This window comes from Mastacembelus armatus, chromosome 14 (assembly GCF_900324485.2).
Source record: "Mastacembelus armatus chromosome 14, fMasArm1.2, whole genome shotgun sequence".
Lineage (NCBI taxonomy): Eukaryota > Metazoa > Chordata > Actinopteri > Synbranchiformes > Mastacembelidae > Mastacembelus > Mastacembelus armatus.
This window is the reverse complement of record NC_046646.1, coordinates 7,570,096-7,584,555: the sequence shown is the minus strand read 5'-3', so window position 1 is coordinate 7,584,555 and position 14,460 is coordinate 7,570,096. Positions and strand designations below refer to the sequence as shown.

The window sequence follows — 14,460 nt, the reverse complement described above, 5'->3', positions numbered from 1 at the left end:
ATTGTGGGTTTTATAGTTTAGCAGCACCAATTGATTTAGAAATAAAACATTTAAGGATGTGCTTTACATTAAAAATAACAACCTGACACAGTTAGACCAGACTGCCAGGAATCCCCAACCACTAACAACAAAGTAAACCACAAAAATAGACCACAACCTCTGCTTAACCATCAGATTGCTAACATACTAACCTAGATTGCTGAAAAAACACCCATTCACTGCTCTGTGCTACAACCCAGATTGTGTTTTCTATGGCATATTTCCATTTTTACATTGGAAATCTAAAAACCAATCACACATACCACACTAGCACATCTTAATTAAATATGAAAACAAACCTGCCTATCAATGTCCTTTTTATTTCTCAATTTTTACTATTTTTATTATGGTAATATAATCATTTGTTAAACTATATATAGCTATATATGTAAGTGAATTTATCACTACTGTTTGTCTATTACATTATTTTTATTAGCTAATTATTAGCTACTATTTACTAAACTCATTTAATAAGTAATGAATAAACTAAGAAAAAAAAGACCCAAAACTTTAAATCTTTGTTTGTGCATTTTATGTTTTTTGTGGTGCAGTTGATCCTCAGTGATTTTGGTATCTGTCAAACAAATAATGTGCAGAACAACGTGGAGAATCAGTGATAATTTTGGATAATTTAACAAAAGCACAGTAGATAGATGTTTTTGTGGGGTTAGAAAAATGTTAGAAAATGAAAAGAGTGAAATTCAGCAGTTTAACAGATGTTGAGAATGAGAGAATTGAATGAAATGACAGGTGAGTGAAAGCAACAACCTCGAAGAAACAGACATAAATTTCATAAAATGACAGATGACTGAGGCTTTAGTGAGAAGGCTTGATCGAGGGAGGGAGAGAGGTGGAGAGAGAGAGGTAGAGACAAAAGGAAAAACATTTGCTGCCTGCCCTGCCCCCTCATCAGTCTCTGGGGAACAAGGGATTATGGAAATATATAAAGGCAAGAGAGAGGGAGGCTGACAGACAGAGAGGAGGTAGAGACAAAGAGAGGGAGGAAGGAGAGAGCAAATAAGAGAGGGAGGGAGACAGAGCGATGCTATTGGTTGGCTGCTATAACATCAAGCGTGATAGAAATATTTCTCTCGGAGTCTAAGAAATAGGAGAAGAGACAGAGACTCCAGACTCAGGAAACACATTCAGGTCTGTTTTCAAAATCTGTGGAAGAGATTCAAAGACAGGGGACTTTAGGGAGACAAAGAGGGGCAAATGGGAAGGTGGAGACAATAGAAAAGTGGACTAATTAACTTGTGGCTCCTCCGTATGAGGGCTGTTGGTTTTTTTGCTTAGGAACAGAAAGGATTTCAAAATCAGAATAAATGCATCTCATCATGTAGATGTGCTGCAGGACTCTGGTTAAATTTTCTCATAATTAAATTATTTAGCCTGCACGTCTGCAAAGGCAAATCTAAATGTTTTTGGAGAAATCTGAGGGATGCGTCTGAGACAAAGATGCAGAGCAGAGAATTCTGACATGGTGCCGGCCCAAATTGACAGAGACGAGGACAGAGTGGACTGTTCAGTGGCAGACACGTCTCCAACCAGACACAGGTATTCTCTACTCGATATTAACAGCCGTCAAGATATTGACGTTATGCTAACTGAAACTGCCATCAATATTGTACTCTGATCTTGTATTTGTAAGTCCTCTTGGATGTGTAATATTGGAATTGTTATTTTAAATAGTTGTTCATTTGAACCTAATTCCAATATTTCTGGCTGAGTGATTTCTACTTCATTTTTTATTGCAAAACCAACAGGAGCAAACTAATCTGCTTTTTGAAAACTGACTAACGTGCAGAGCAATATCTTGCATCTTCAGCAAATTATAAGATAAATACGAAGGTAAATCATTTTTCAAAAATGTATCAGTAAAATCAGTAACATACCAAAAGACTGTCTCTATAAATAATAACTCACAGCTAATCTGCACATTGTGGTTGTTTACATATGTGTTAAATAAGATTTAGAAACATGCGTCATTAATGGTGTTCTTGAATTAGAGCAACAGATGAACTGAAAGCCATATGACAAAGTATTGAACTATCACAAGCCATAACCATCTTAGACTGTATTTATACGACACTGCCGTGCTTCGTATCGACAAGAATCCTGTGCTTCTGTTGTCAGCGTGTCAGTTGGACAATTTGTGGTTTGCATTACTGTGAGAAAAAAAAAATGTGTAGGTTTTGTCTAAAGCGAATGTACAGGGAGGAGGAGGAGACAGACATTTTGCCTGTCAGAGACTGAAAAGAGGAGCATCAGGCCAACGACAGACAACTGTGGCTGTGAACAGACTTGTAAGTGCTTCCTAAATCAAAGTGAGAAAGGGGGTCGTTCCTGCTGTCTGAAACACAAAAAGAAACAAAGACACAGCATGAGAGGAAACACTGAAGCCAGAGCTCAAGCTGATTATTGATTGTTACTAAAACTGAGTGCTTTACCTACCTGGACGAAAGAGACTCAGCTTGAAAACGGATAATAACCTCCACTAAAATAAAGAGGGAGAGTGAGCAATAGTCAGAGAGCGGCAGAGAGCAGGGGGAAAGTTTTCTTTCTCTGTCTCAACCCGTCTCGTTGTCAGACTGGCTGGCACAGCCATGGCGTTCACCTTTGCGGCCTTCTGCTACATGCTCACCTTGGTGCTGTGCGCCGGTCTCATCTTCATCGTCATATGGCAGGTGAGTAGACACCAGAACCACTGCACACACTGAGACTAAAATGGACACATGTATGGCCTGCAAACATCCACACTCCAGCCCACATAGGCAGTGAAACACATCCACCTACACACAGTTGTACAACACTGACAGGAACAAAGCATACACACACCTTGCCCAGGTCCTTTAGGAGTAGCCTAATGATAAGCACCAATGTGCCAGCTGAAGTAAACAACGTTCATGTATGACTTTATCATACTATAAATCACCTCTTAAAGGCCACCAAATGACATCTTCTCATTTTCAAACACCATGTGAAGACTTAATTAGCTGGATAGGTGGATGAAACGCCACAGTCAGAGTCAGAGGAGATGTATGAGCCTGTATGAACACAGGATGCTCAGATGAATTTGTGCAATTTTTTCATCCATTTCCACAGAGTGACTTTAAGTGACCTGGTTACTTGATAGATTATCACTGGTATAATTAAATAGAAATCATCTGACTCATTACTGCACAAACAAAAAGACAAATTCCAGCCAGCTCCATTGCTCAGCATTAAAGAAACGCATGAGTCCAGAGTGCTGAAAGTAAACAGTTCCTCTAACAAGATGTTCAGGCTCCAGAACTGCATGTAATGAGTAGAAGGAGGTGAAGAAAACACAATGTGCATAAATCTCTCTGCCACCAGACGTTTGTGAATCTGTCTTCCTGTGGCATTTTGAGAGGAATTTGCACAGATATCGCTGGAGACCACAGCTGGTTACTCAACAAACTCTAAAGCTTTGATCACACACCTTTAACATTCAATCCACGGATGCAGAAAAAATGTGAAATACAAAACACATCATTATAACATAAGACTTGAAATGACTAATGTACCAATTGACTAAGTGGGTGAGACTATATATGAGTCAGTCACTGTGTCTGTGTGTGAAAGGGATGGGGAGAATCATGTGTCTGGCTCAGCATTCACGCATGTGATTGAAGTGTTATCAGTTTTGCTCACCCGTTCCCCAAGTCTGCCTCCACCCAGAGGCACAGCCCCCTAATTCTAGGTGGCTCTCCACCAATCAGAACATTTGTTCACTGCTATAGTAACCGTGGTTCCCATTTAGGGGATAACCAAGTCACCATGGAAACTGCATCTGTTTACAACAGAGCTAAATGTGAAAGATGGGGGACAGCCCTATAAATTCATATGGAGAAATGACCACTGGAACTGGATCTGATTCAAACAGATACACAGGAGTTTCTTTTGTATTATCATCCATGTTGATGCAAGTCAGATGCTGATGCTCACTTATTTGCAAATAATGCCATTTAAAAAAAAAAAGCTTTTCAATGAGCTGTCAGAGTCAAACTCTGCTGTTTAAAAGCAGAACTGATGATAAGCACAGCAGGTGGCCTTTAGGAGGCAAATTATTTGTATTTTCATAGAGCTGTTAATCAGGGAGCTGGTGAGAAAAAGTATCACTTGTACTCGCCTCACAGAGAGCAGTTAGAGTGCTATCAGTGCAGTCTGAACATCGACATTGTTCCCTGTTTATTTTAATGTTTTGCTCAAAAGGCCAAAGAAATTAAATTACACAAGATTTTATAAAAACTTTTGGTATATGCTAAATGTCTTAAAAACATCCATCCATCCATCCATCCATTATCTATGCTGCCTTATTACTATTTAGGGTCACAGGGATCTGCTGGAGCCTATCCCAGCTCTCTTTGGGTGAAAGGCAGGGGTCCACCCTGGACAGGTCACCAGTCCATCACAGGGCCACATGTACACATTAACCATTTAATTGCACTGCGTGTTCAAGCAAAGGAAGCACTGTGGCTGCAGCAGTGTGATGTGTGTATACAATATGTGCATTCATTGGTGTTTTAAACATCATGAAAGGAAAACAAAGTCACTCCTGTCCTTTTTTTTTTTCAGATCATTGCATTTGATGAGCTTCGCACAGACTTCAAAAATCCCATTGATCAGAGCAATCCGACCAGAGCGGTAAGAACCCTGCTGTTTCACTTCTTTTCAAGAATGATCAAACAAATGATGTGCACGCAGAGAGAAACCCCTTCTTTTAGGGTTCAAGATCATTCAATCATTTACACAGCAAAGACAGACAGAAAATGAAGGGTCTCTCCCTAAATTTTTCACATGATCAATCACTGTTATTAATATTCAAACCACAGTTCATAAACTCAAGAGTATTAAAACAAATCAGACATTACATTATCCTTTACATAATAATCAGAAAAGCAAGCATCTTTTTATCGAAATAATTGTTTTGAGAATTTGTTTTTGGAATAAAACCTTATAAACGTTTTATCCAGCTACATTTTGTCTGTCAATTAACATCAAATATTTGTAGTGCTTTGAAAACAGCTCCTACTAATCCAAGCTCCCAGGTGATTGCAACAGTAGCACCCAGGCAGTGTTTTCCTTGAATACTCATTTGTATGCAGATTGAAGTAATCAGTCTTCTACAAAGATGCTGGTTCGTTGGCTTAATCAATTAAAGAGATTAATGCAAATTAAGCCACCACTTATACAGTGTGATTCTGTGCTGCTGCCACAATAAAAGCACACATACAAGTAACAAGCAACTTATTCACCTAAATCATATTTGAAAATTCATCCCATGCTTTAAAAGTGAAATAAACATTAATAATAAGTGGTCTAAAATAAGCATTTGTCTTCCAACAGTGGTGATCCTATGGATACGTTTTCCTTAGTGGTTTAAACCACATGCAGTAAAGTAACATTATTATGAGTCGGTAATGAGCGCCATTATTCACTTAGCAAGTTAACAGCAGCTGTGAATGTCTTTTTCACAAGTTAGCTAATGTTCTAGCTATCATGTGAACCTGCATCTGAACTGCAAAGTGAGAGTGATGAGGAGTGGGAGAGGAAACTGTGAAAGCAGACTGTGGGAGTGTGGAGGCATGCCAGCTACTGGGGGTGGACACAATAACTGCAACACCTGCATATGCAATAATCAAATACAGAAGCTGAATGTTCAGTTCATAGTGGAAGTGTTATTTCCCTCCTTCAGATGGCAGAGAGGTGGTTTCCCTGACAAACGCGTCAACAAATACTGAACATTACAGGAGTATTTTTATCAAGGCTTTGGCTCGCGGTACATTGCACAGGTGTTTTTTTAAATCTATAACGAACAACTTGTCATCTTATCTGATGTCAACATGTCAACACTTACTCAGAAATCCCACGGTCTGCCAGGAAATGATGCTGCCAGTCTCTCCCAAATTCAACAAGCAGCAGAGGCACAAGAAGACTTTCTGTTCTTCGTCACAGCCGTGGAAAATAAACAGCAATTACTTCTGATGTTAGCAGAGAGCAGTGCATGTTCGCTCAGCTGCCAGTGTCTACAGAAACAAAGCAGTTTGTCAGGAAGAGAGAAATTACAGAGGGTAAAAAATGGAAGGGACTGAAAGTGTTTCCAAATCAGGTTCATGAATCACAGTTTCATTCTCTAAAGTAGACATATCATCACTGTATAAAACACAGTGACTGACTGGCTGACAAAAAGTCACTTTGTTCTTGAAATACCTCAAAAGTTGAATAACTCCATAAAGAGCAAGTGGATTCTCACCATGAACACGTTACAGAACTCATCTTCTTGACATTTCTTTTATTTCAAGCCTTCATGAATGTTAATGGTTATAGAAAAATATAAGGCTGTTTGTCAGTGAAATCCATTATGTTATTATTAGCTGCTACAATATTTCAACTCCATGGTTCAGTGATTCAACTTGCATCTACATACTTGACAACATTCTTGTATTTGTTCTGTATAATGTGAAATGTCTGCTCTGCCTTTGATTAATGATTTCAGTTTCTCTCACTGGAACAATTAAATATTCAGAGTGAATTGGATGACCTGACATAAATTGGGGGCACCTCAGGGAGGCCGCAGGCTGTAGAACCCAATAGATTTACTGCAGGACAACAATTTATATGTGCAATAACAAACCACACGGTGTATAGTACAGTAGTGGCAGGTCCAGTACTGTGCTGTTTACATTTTAAAAGTCAGTGCAGTGAAAAATGTGGTGCACAAAGCAAAGTAAAAAAAAATACATAGACCAAACTAACAACTGCAAATAAACAGTGTCTGCCTGTAGATTCAGAGCTAAGTCCACTTTCAGGTCACCATGGGAGTTTATGGCCACGTATTAATAAAAGGTGCAGCCAGTGGCTCTGACTAAAATGAATGAAACATCCCAGAAGCCTAAATACTGGAAGCAATTATCCCGTAACCTGTAACCTGTAGCCCCCAGGTGCCATAAAAGGAGTATGAGAGTGTTTCCTGTTCGAGCATTATTGGATACACAGAAAAGAAACTGTGTGGTTTATACATGCTGGTGTGAAGCCCTTGACACTTGCCACATTCAGGCTGCTTACCTTATGAATGGTTCATAAAATAAATGAGGCAAAACAAATAGTATTTATTTGTACTTTTGTTTACCTGCTCGGTTAGCCTGGTGATGGAAGCAAAGTACTCTGAGAGAATGAACTACAGCAAAGTAGGCAATCCTATTTACCTCGCTAGCTAATCAATGCGCACCCAAATAAAACATCACCATCACAGACCATCGGCTGCTGGTGAGTAAATGCAGTAGAAGATGGATGGCTTTCATTTATAAGATTGATAATTGAGTCTTTCTTCATGGCTCACAGGAGACTTCATGGGTTTGTGCAAAGGGCTGTACCAGACAGCACTGGGCTAATTGCTTTGTTTTGGTAGTGATGAATGGTGTCAATCATTTAAGTTTTTTTTTTTTGTTTTTTTTTTTAGCTCACACTATTTTTCATATCTCTAAACACAACAAAACACATAAAATACATATTTTATATATATACAATGGAAAACAACTCAAGAGTTTCAGATAGAAATTGTTATTCAATTCAATCATAAATTATTAGCTACCAAGTTCTTTTCTATGCCAGTATTGTGTAAGGCAAATTAAAAAATTTAATATATGGTACTGATACGTGAATCAGAACCCAAACACTTTCTAATTAACCAAGAATATCTCTACTTCAAAGTCCTTCTCAGGTCTGCATCTATTTGTATTTCTGCTTTTGTTCTCTAAATTTTGTTATTAGCGTCATTGCAATGTGTCAAACGTCATCAGCTAAAGTCTGTCAAAACATAAATTTCTCAAACCAGAAAGTGTGTAATGCCTGCATGTGATTTATTAGTGTTAGACATGGCAGGAATAAAGGCTGTAGAGATGCACAAAGTTTAACAAGACTTTCTTTTATCCTATTCTCACAGAGGGAAAGGATTCTCAACATTGAAAGAATCTGCAACCTGCTTCGCAGAGTGAGTAATAGCTGTTTTAATGGATGTTTTTCACCTGCTGCTGGTGAATGACTAATACAGAGGTGCTTCAGACAACCACCACCGTTCCTCTTTCTGAGCATAGTGAGGATCACGATGCACATTTATTCATTTAACATATTTCAAGTAGCCTCTCCCCGCAGCTCACCAACCCTGCTCTGCTGAGACACAGCTAGGTTAGGTTTTGTGTGTGTTGTGACAATTTTTTAACATTTCAAGGCTTTTAGAAAAATAATTCAATGTTGAGGAAATCTATCATATTTTAGAGGCCATTTCTTGAACATGTGTGTTGGGAGTTAGTCAATAGCAGCTGGGTACCACAGCAGCAACAGTTAATACAATAATAAATAAACAAAGCAAAATTAGTGGTTTGATATACAACAGAAGGTAGAAAAATAAATGTGCTACCAGGGCCTGTTTATTCATGCAGTGAGCATTATTATCTTCAAGCTTTGGCTGGGTTCATATGGAGAGATAAAGAGTTTTTCATCTGTGAAAAGATAAATGTTTTATGACTCAATGAACAGCTAGTCAGTTCTGAAGGGCCGTTATGGGAATAAAGTCTATTAGGTTCAAAAGGAAAATGTTTTTTAGATTTTTGTAGTTCGTGATTGCAGAGGTTTTATGTTGATTGATAGTTTGATTTATTAATTATTTTTCACACTGGTGTACTACAAGGACCTTAACAGCCTCTGATACAGGTCCACTCCATCATCATATAACTGAAGAGGAAATTGGTTGATATATATATTTCAATATCTTTGCTGTATTCCGATGTCATTTACCTGCTGCAGAGATGCGTGGCTTTCTGCTTCAGTGTGCATTTATTAAGCCAAAACTATGAGTGTGCCACTTTATTTCACTTCATTATTCAGCATGACAGGTTGTTTATGCTAACACAGTCTGGAGGGATATTTTGCCCTAACCAATCAGTCGAAACCTACAGTATGTGTCCTATCAACGACATCTTCATTTAACATAGAAGCCATGGAGCACTAGAGGCCATCATGCCCATATGCTAATTCATCCATCCATCCATCCATCTATACCCACTTATTCCTAACCAGGGTAACAGGGATCTGCTGGATCCTATCCCAGCTCTCTTTGGGTGGAAGGCAGGGGTACACCCTGGACAGGTCACCAGTTATGTTGATTCAATTGTTGTTATTTCTTTAAAGCAGCTGTAATAAATATAATCACCAGAATAGTTCCCTGCAGCTCTATGGAGCCTTATGAACAATTTTAAGAATTTTTATTCACTCCCACTGCTTCCAATGCACAGTTTCTGACTACTAGAGGACATCTTCCTTTTCAAAATAACAGCCTCAAAAAATTAACACCTGCCTGACCAACAGAAAAAGTTTGCAACTGACTGGTGAACAAAGAGCATGTAGCAGCTTACATAAAGATCTAGTGATTTTTCTCTAGAATTGGTGAGAACTAAAAACTAGAGCTCTACAGATACTGGACCTAGATTTATCAGACTGGCATAAATACCGCTCTAACTCAAATGCAGCTTGTTTGCATGGAAAATAAGAGTTATTGCAGGTTCGAGGGCACCTACCGTATATAGGTGTGTCAGTTTTATTCACACTGGTGAATATTTTTCTTCCAGAAATTTCATTTCTTTGGCACATGAATTCCAGAAACAACCATCAAGCCCAATACCAGATCTATTACATTCACTAAAAAAAATAGCAGTGATTCAGAGATCTGGATCTGAGCAATTCGAACCATCTACATCAGAATACATTAAATTCTATTAACATCTAAAAACCCGTCTAAACAGTGTGTGTTTAAAACTGTACTGTGCCTGCACTAGTAACAGCAGCGAGCCATGAGTAACATTAACACCTTCTGTGTGAAAGTGTTTGCCTCGCAGTGTGATTTTGGTTGCGTAGATTGTAGTTATATCACATCATGAAACCTATGACTCTTTTAGCGTTTTCAGGAGACTTGCTGCAGCGTGATCACTTAATCATTTCACTTTGTAAATAATATGCAGGCTTCCAGTATGACCTGATTCCTTGTGTCTGTTCTGGTTAGTTGGTGGTACCGGAGTACTCCATCCATGGCCTGTTCTGCCTGATGTTCATGTGTGCTGGAGAGTGGGTCACGCTTGGCCTAAATATCCCGCTGCTCTTCTACCATCTGTGGAGGTACAGTCCCATAACAGATGTCTGACGAACTTCTGCTGGCGCGGTGGCCGAATGAGCCAAACATCTCTCCTTTTTCAGGTTTTTTCATCGGCCAGCTGACGGGTCAGAGGTCATGTATGATCCTGTCAGTGTGATGAATGCTGATATTCTCAACTATTGCCAGAAGGAGTCTTGGTGTAAGATGGGCTTTTATCTGCTCTCTTTCTTCTATTATCTCTACAGGTAACTATAAATTGACAAACTTTTCAGTTACACTATACAGTACCTTAGAGACTTGTTGCAAAAAATAGTGCAATTACTGTTTTCTCTCTATTTTTTTCATCTGTTGCCATGGTCTATTTCCTACTGAAGTATGGTCTACGCATTGGTGAGCTTCTAACACACAGGAGATTTGGAGGCAATATAAAACGAAATATCTGTAAGAAAGACTCAGAAGAATGAATGGAGACCTCAACTCTTCCTCTCTCCGTGTATCCTTCCCATCACTGGTTTGGGTTTTCAACAGTCTAACTTTGGACACAAGAAGAAGACCAATCTGAGTGATAATGTGAATGTAAACTAGTTGCCTCTGCTTGATTATATTTCTCTGTCCCAGACACTTCTGTCGGGTACCTGCTCGAATGTTTTCACCCCTTTAAATGGTCGTTGTTGGTCTGCCAGGGGGACCATTGATATGGATTATTAAGGCCCTATTTCACTACTTAGTCAGCTCAGTAGGCATCTATCAGTGACTCGGTGGGCCATGTACATTACAAGAGCATTGTCATTGTGGTTACAATGATAAATGTGGAGCATGCCAGATTTAGGCTGACAAGCTGTTTGGTTAGGTTTAGGGACAGCTCATGCTTTGGGTTAAAATAAGTAGGAAATGGTAAATAGGGCATCCTGTGTAAAAGTCCTGTGTTTCATTGCCCAATCTGGCAACCTGGCTGACGTCTTCACTATGTGCTGTTTTGTGCACTTTATACCAGTTACCAACAATAACTTTTACTCTGGTCATAATTACTATGGACAAGAGAGGTCATGTAATTATGACATGCTGGTTGGTGCAGTTTGCCCCTTCTGAAGCATAGTTGAGGCTGTGATAACAATTAATAATGGCCATTTAATGGGATGATAGCATTGCTAGCTGTGTTGATGGCTGGACAAAGCTTTGAAGGATTTCAATGACACAGAAAGAGGATGCAGCAGGTGTTTGTGTTGCCTTTGACGCATTATACGATTTAATATATTTTTGAAGGGCTGGAGTTTTCCCATGCTGCTTTTACTGATCCAGTTGCTCAGTTCACTGTGAATGTCCAAACACTGGAAAACAAAATTATACGTGTGTATTCTTTGACTGATGTACTACGAGAAGGATAGTTTTGGTATCATTCCATGTATATAAGGTGATATCAAACCAAACTTTGATTGTGTTACAGGTACATAAAACTGCAAGAACCAGTTTAAATTGTGCAGGAGGAGAACTTTAAAGTCTTCTAAGAAATGCAGGAGACATGGCACAGAAATACAGATTTTAACCAGGAACAGGAAAAAGCATAGACCAACACATCATCTGCCAAAAGTCAAATTTCACACTGTAACAGAAACAACAAAGAATGAATTGCTTTGACTTCAAGGGTTTACGCTCAATGTATTTTATGCTACATGCTAGGTTCTTGCTTTCCAGAGCTTTGTGCTCAGAAATGTAATTCCAGACGTTTCTATCTGAAAAACATTGTGCCACATTAAAAAGCCAATTAGGACGAGTGAAAAGAAAAGAGATGAGGTTGGAAGGTGCCTGCAGTATCAACATCTGCAAACTAGGGCACAAGTTTTATTTTCACTTTGTTTAACATATATTTGATTTTGGCACAATGTTTTTTTGTTTGTTTGTTTGTTTTTTGCAAAAAAATAAACAACAGAGTTCTGTGGTATGTTTCTAGTGTGCAGGGTGCACCTTATTTCTATTTCCAATGATGTTTACGCTTACTCATCTGCATCTATACTATAGTCATTTTAGCACAGCAACTTTTCTCTGGTCTGAAGTAGAATATAGAAATGCCATGTACAAAAAGCAATTAAAAACAGCAAACTATCAGTGTAATATGATTCATGGGACATATCAATGCAGTGTTATTCAGTGTATGTTATAACAGTGAGTGCGACACAAGTGGCATATGAGAAAATAATGACTGTGACAGTGTTATTCTAGAAGTGTAAAGACAGAGAAGTCATCTCAATATGTCTACGAGCATATACCACAGTTTCAAAGGGACAGACGTAATAAGATGTTAATGTTGCTGATGACCAAGATTTGTAAACAGCAGCCTTTCCTCAGCTGGTGCTGCCTGTGCTATCGTGCATTCATTAGTTTAATTTATTAGTAGATAAGTAATGGTTCAAGTGTGTGATTTTAACATCAGTAGAAAAACAGAAACTCTGGAGCCAGAGAACAAACTGTGATGGTTGTCATGCACTGACTCCACGTGTAGTAAATAGTGGCGCTGATACGGTCGATAAATAAACTGAGTAGATACTGATATTCATATATGGTTATTCCAGGATTAAAGGATGTGGCTGGCATGGTTCTGTGTTTTTCTTATGTAAACAGATCCAATGAAAAGACCAAACTCAATCTGTTACTTTGTCAATACTTTCTAGTTTCCCTATAGTACTCAGCCCCAATTCTATACATTGAACATGTAAATCTTTAGGACTGGGTCCCTAAAGGTTTCCCTAAAAGACTGAGCACTATAGTGCTATTAATCAAATGGGAGAAGAAACTGCTTTTCTTGGGGTACTACTTTCATCAATGTGTTAAATCCATTCGTGAAAATAGTTCCCAGTACATGTGGGTATACTTAAAAAAAAATTACTGTGATCTGATTGATCATCACCAGGGAACATGTCACTCAGTGCACCAGTGGCCATAGTTTATTTGACAGGAGCACAGCAGGAGTCCCTATAATAACAACCCATATCATGATCCAACCAAACCTTAGCTGCTGTCGTCACATCATCAGCAGCTATTTTGAAAAAACATAGAAAATGCCTGTCGTCCTGTTGGCCGAGGTGTCCAGTCAGAAAACACGTGTCATTTCAGAGGTCATGGGCAAACAACATATTTTATTGTTTGATTTGGCCACACAAGTAATTCTTAGTAGAATCACTTTAATGGATTTGCTCACAATAGCAAAAATGTAGATCACCACACCTGATTTTATTCCTAATATAAAACTGTAGTGATAACTTTCAAAACGATGTTTGATAGGATAAAACTATCTTTAATCTGTGTTCATACAGTACCTAACATGCTGTATGCTCTACATTTCAATAAGCTTCTTTTTGTCTTATTAAATTAAAGTATCGTGCAATAGCTTCACCCCAAAAACATTTTCAATTTAAAAAACTTTTGTCATGTAATTGCTGATTCAATGTGCTGAACCGCATCTGTATGTGACAAACTGTCTTGAAAAGAAATGCTCTGTGCTAGAAATTCACCACATACTCATGCGTTCACACATCTCTTGTGTCAGTCACAATCCTTTTAATGTCTGGTGGCTTTGGGGCTTAGAGGAAGCGACTGGCTGTGTGGTTTGAATTTGAACTAAATTGTTACCTGTACATTTACATGACTGAAGAAACTTTAACTTCAGTGCTCTTGGAGACACACACTAGACAGTACATGTCGTGCCAAATTACATTCCAGTGTAAGCTTCACAGGACAAAGCGACCCTAAGACTGCCAACAATGTGAGCGTGTCGAGTCTGGACAATCACCATTAAAGCACAGGAACACGAGGAAAGGAGGAGAAATACAGCTCGGTTGAATGTTATTATGTAGTTGCTCCAGATGAAACATTTTAGAAAACTGTATTTAAATATATCTCTTTGTATTAGTCTTTTATACATTTATCATCAATGTATGCTACAGTAAATTTGGTGGATTACTTTATATTAGATTACATGATGTACAATTAATAAACAGCAATTCACATGCCATATTCTAATAAAACAGTAATGACAAAATGATGATCTTCAGGTTTCTTATTTCCTGCCTGCTGAGGGTCAGTATTTTGCCCATCTGTGAGGAGCTGTGCAGACACGATGCTCTGCCAATACTGGAGATGGACAAGAGGAGAGAAATACTATGAAGGATAATAGGGAGGAATTTATAAGCAAAGATAATGGAGTGGTGCATTAGAGTATAAAAGAGGAGCTGCCACATTGAAAGCTGTCAAAAAAAACA

General features: G+C 38.6%; 1 protein-coding gene across 1 annotated transcript; it reads left to right on the top strand.

Annotated features, from left to right (window-relative positions):
• The first annotated feature begins 1,157 nt into the window (after nucleotides 1-1,157).
• Nucleotides 1,158-10,609, top strand: cnih2 (cornichon family AMPA receptor auxiliary protein 2). Its single transcript, XM_026328769.1, has 7 exons — nucleotides 1,158-1,596; nucleotides 2,630-2,726; nucleotides 4,639-4,707; nucleotides 8,006-8,053; nucleotides 10,118-10,230; nucleotides 10,309-10,452; nucleotides 10,582-10,609. The coding sequence occupies exons 1-7, from the start codon at nucleotides 1,481-1,483 to the stop codon at nucleotides 10,607-10,609; spliced, it is 615 nt and encodes a 204-aa protein (XP_026184554.1). The 5' UTR covers nucleotides 1,158-1,480.
• Nucleotides 10,610-14,460: the final 3,851 nt, after the last annotated feature.

Excerpts from the sequence above, each read along its gene's own strand:
- cnih2 (XM_026328769.1), top strand. The coding sequence starts at position 1,481 with ATGCGTCTGAGACAAAGATGCAGAGCAGAGAATTCTGACATGGTGCCG. Across the intron at positions 1,597-2,629 it reads ACGTCTCCAACCAGACACAG|ACTGGCTGGCACAGCCATGG; the intron begins GTATTCTCTACT and ends TCTCGTTGTCAG. Across the intron at positions 2,727-4,638 it reads TCTTCATCGTCATATGGCAG|ATCATTGCATTTGATGAGCT; the intron begins GTGAGTAGACAC and ends TTTTTTTTTCAG.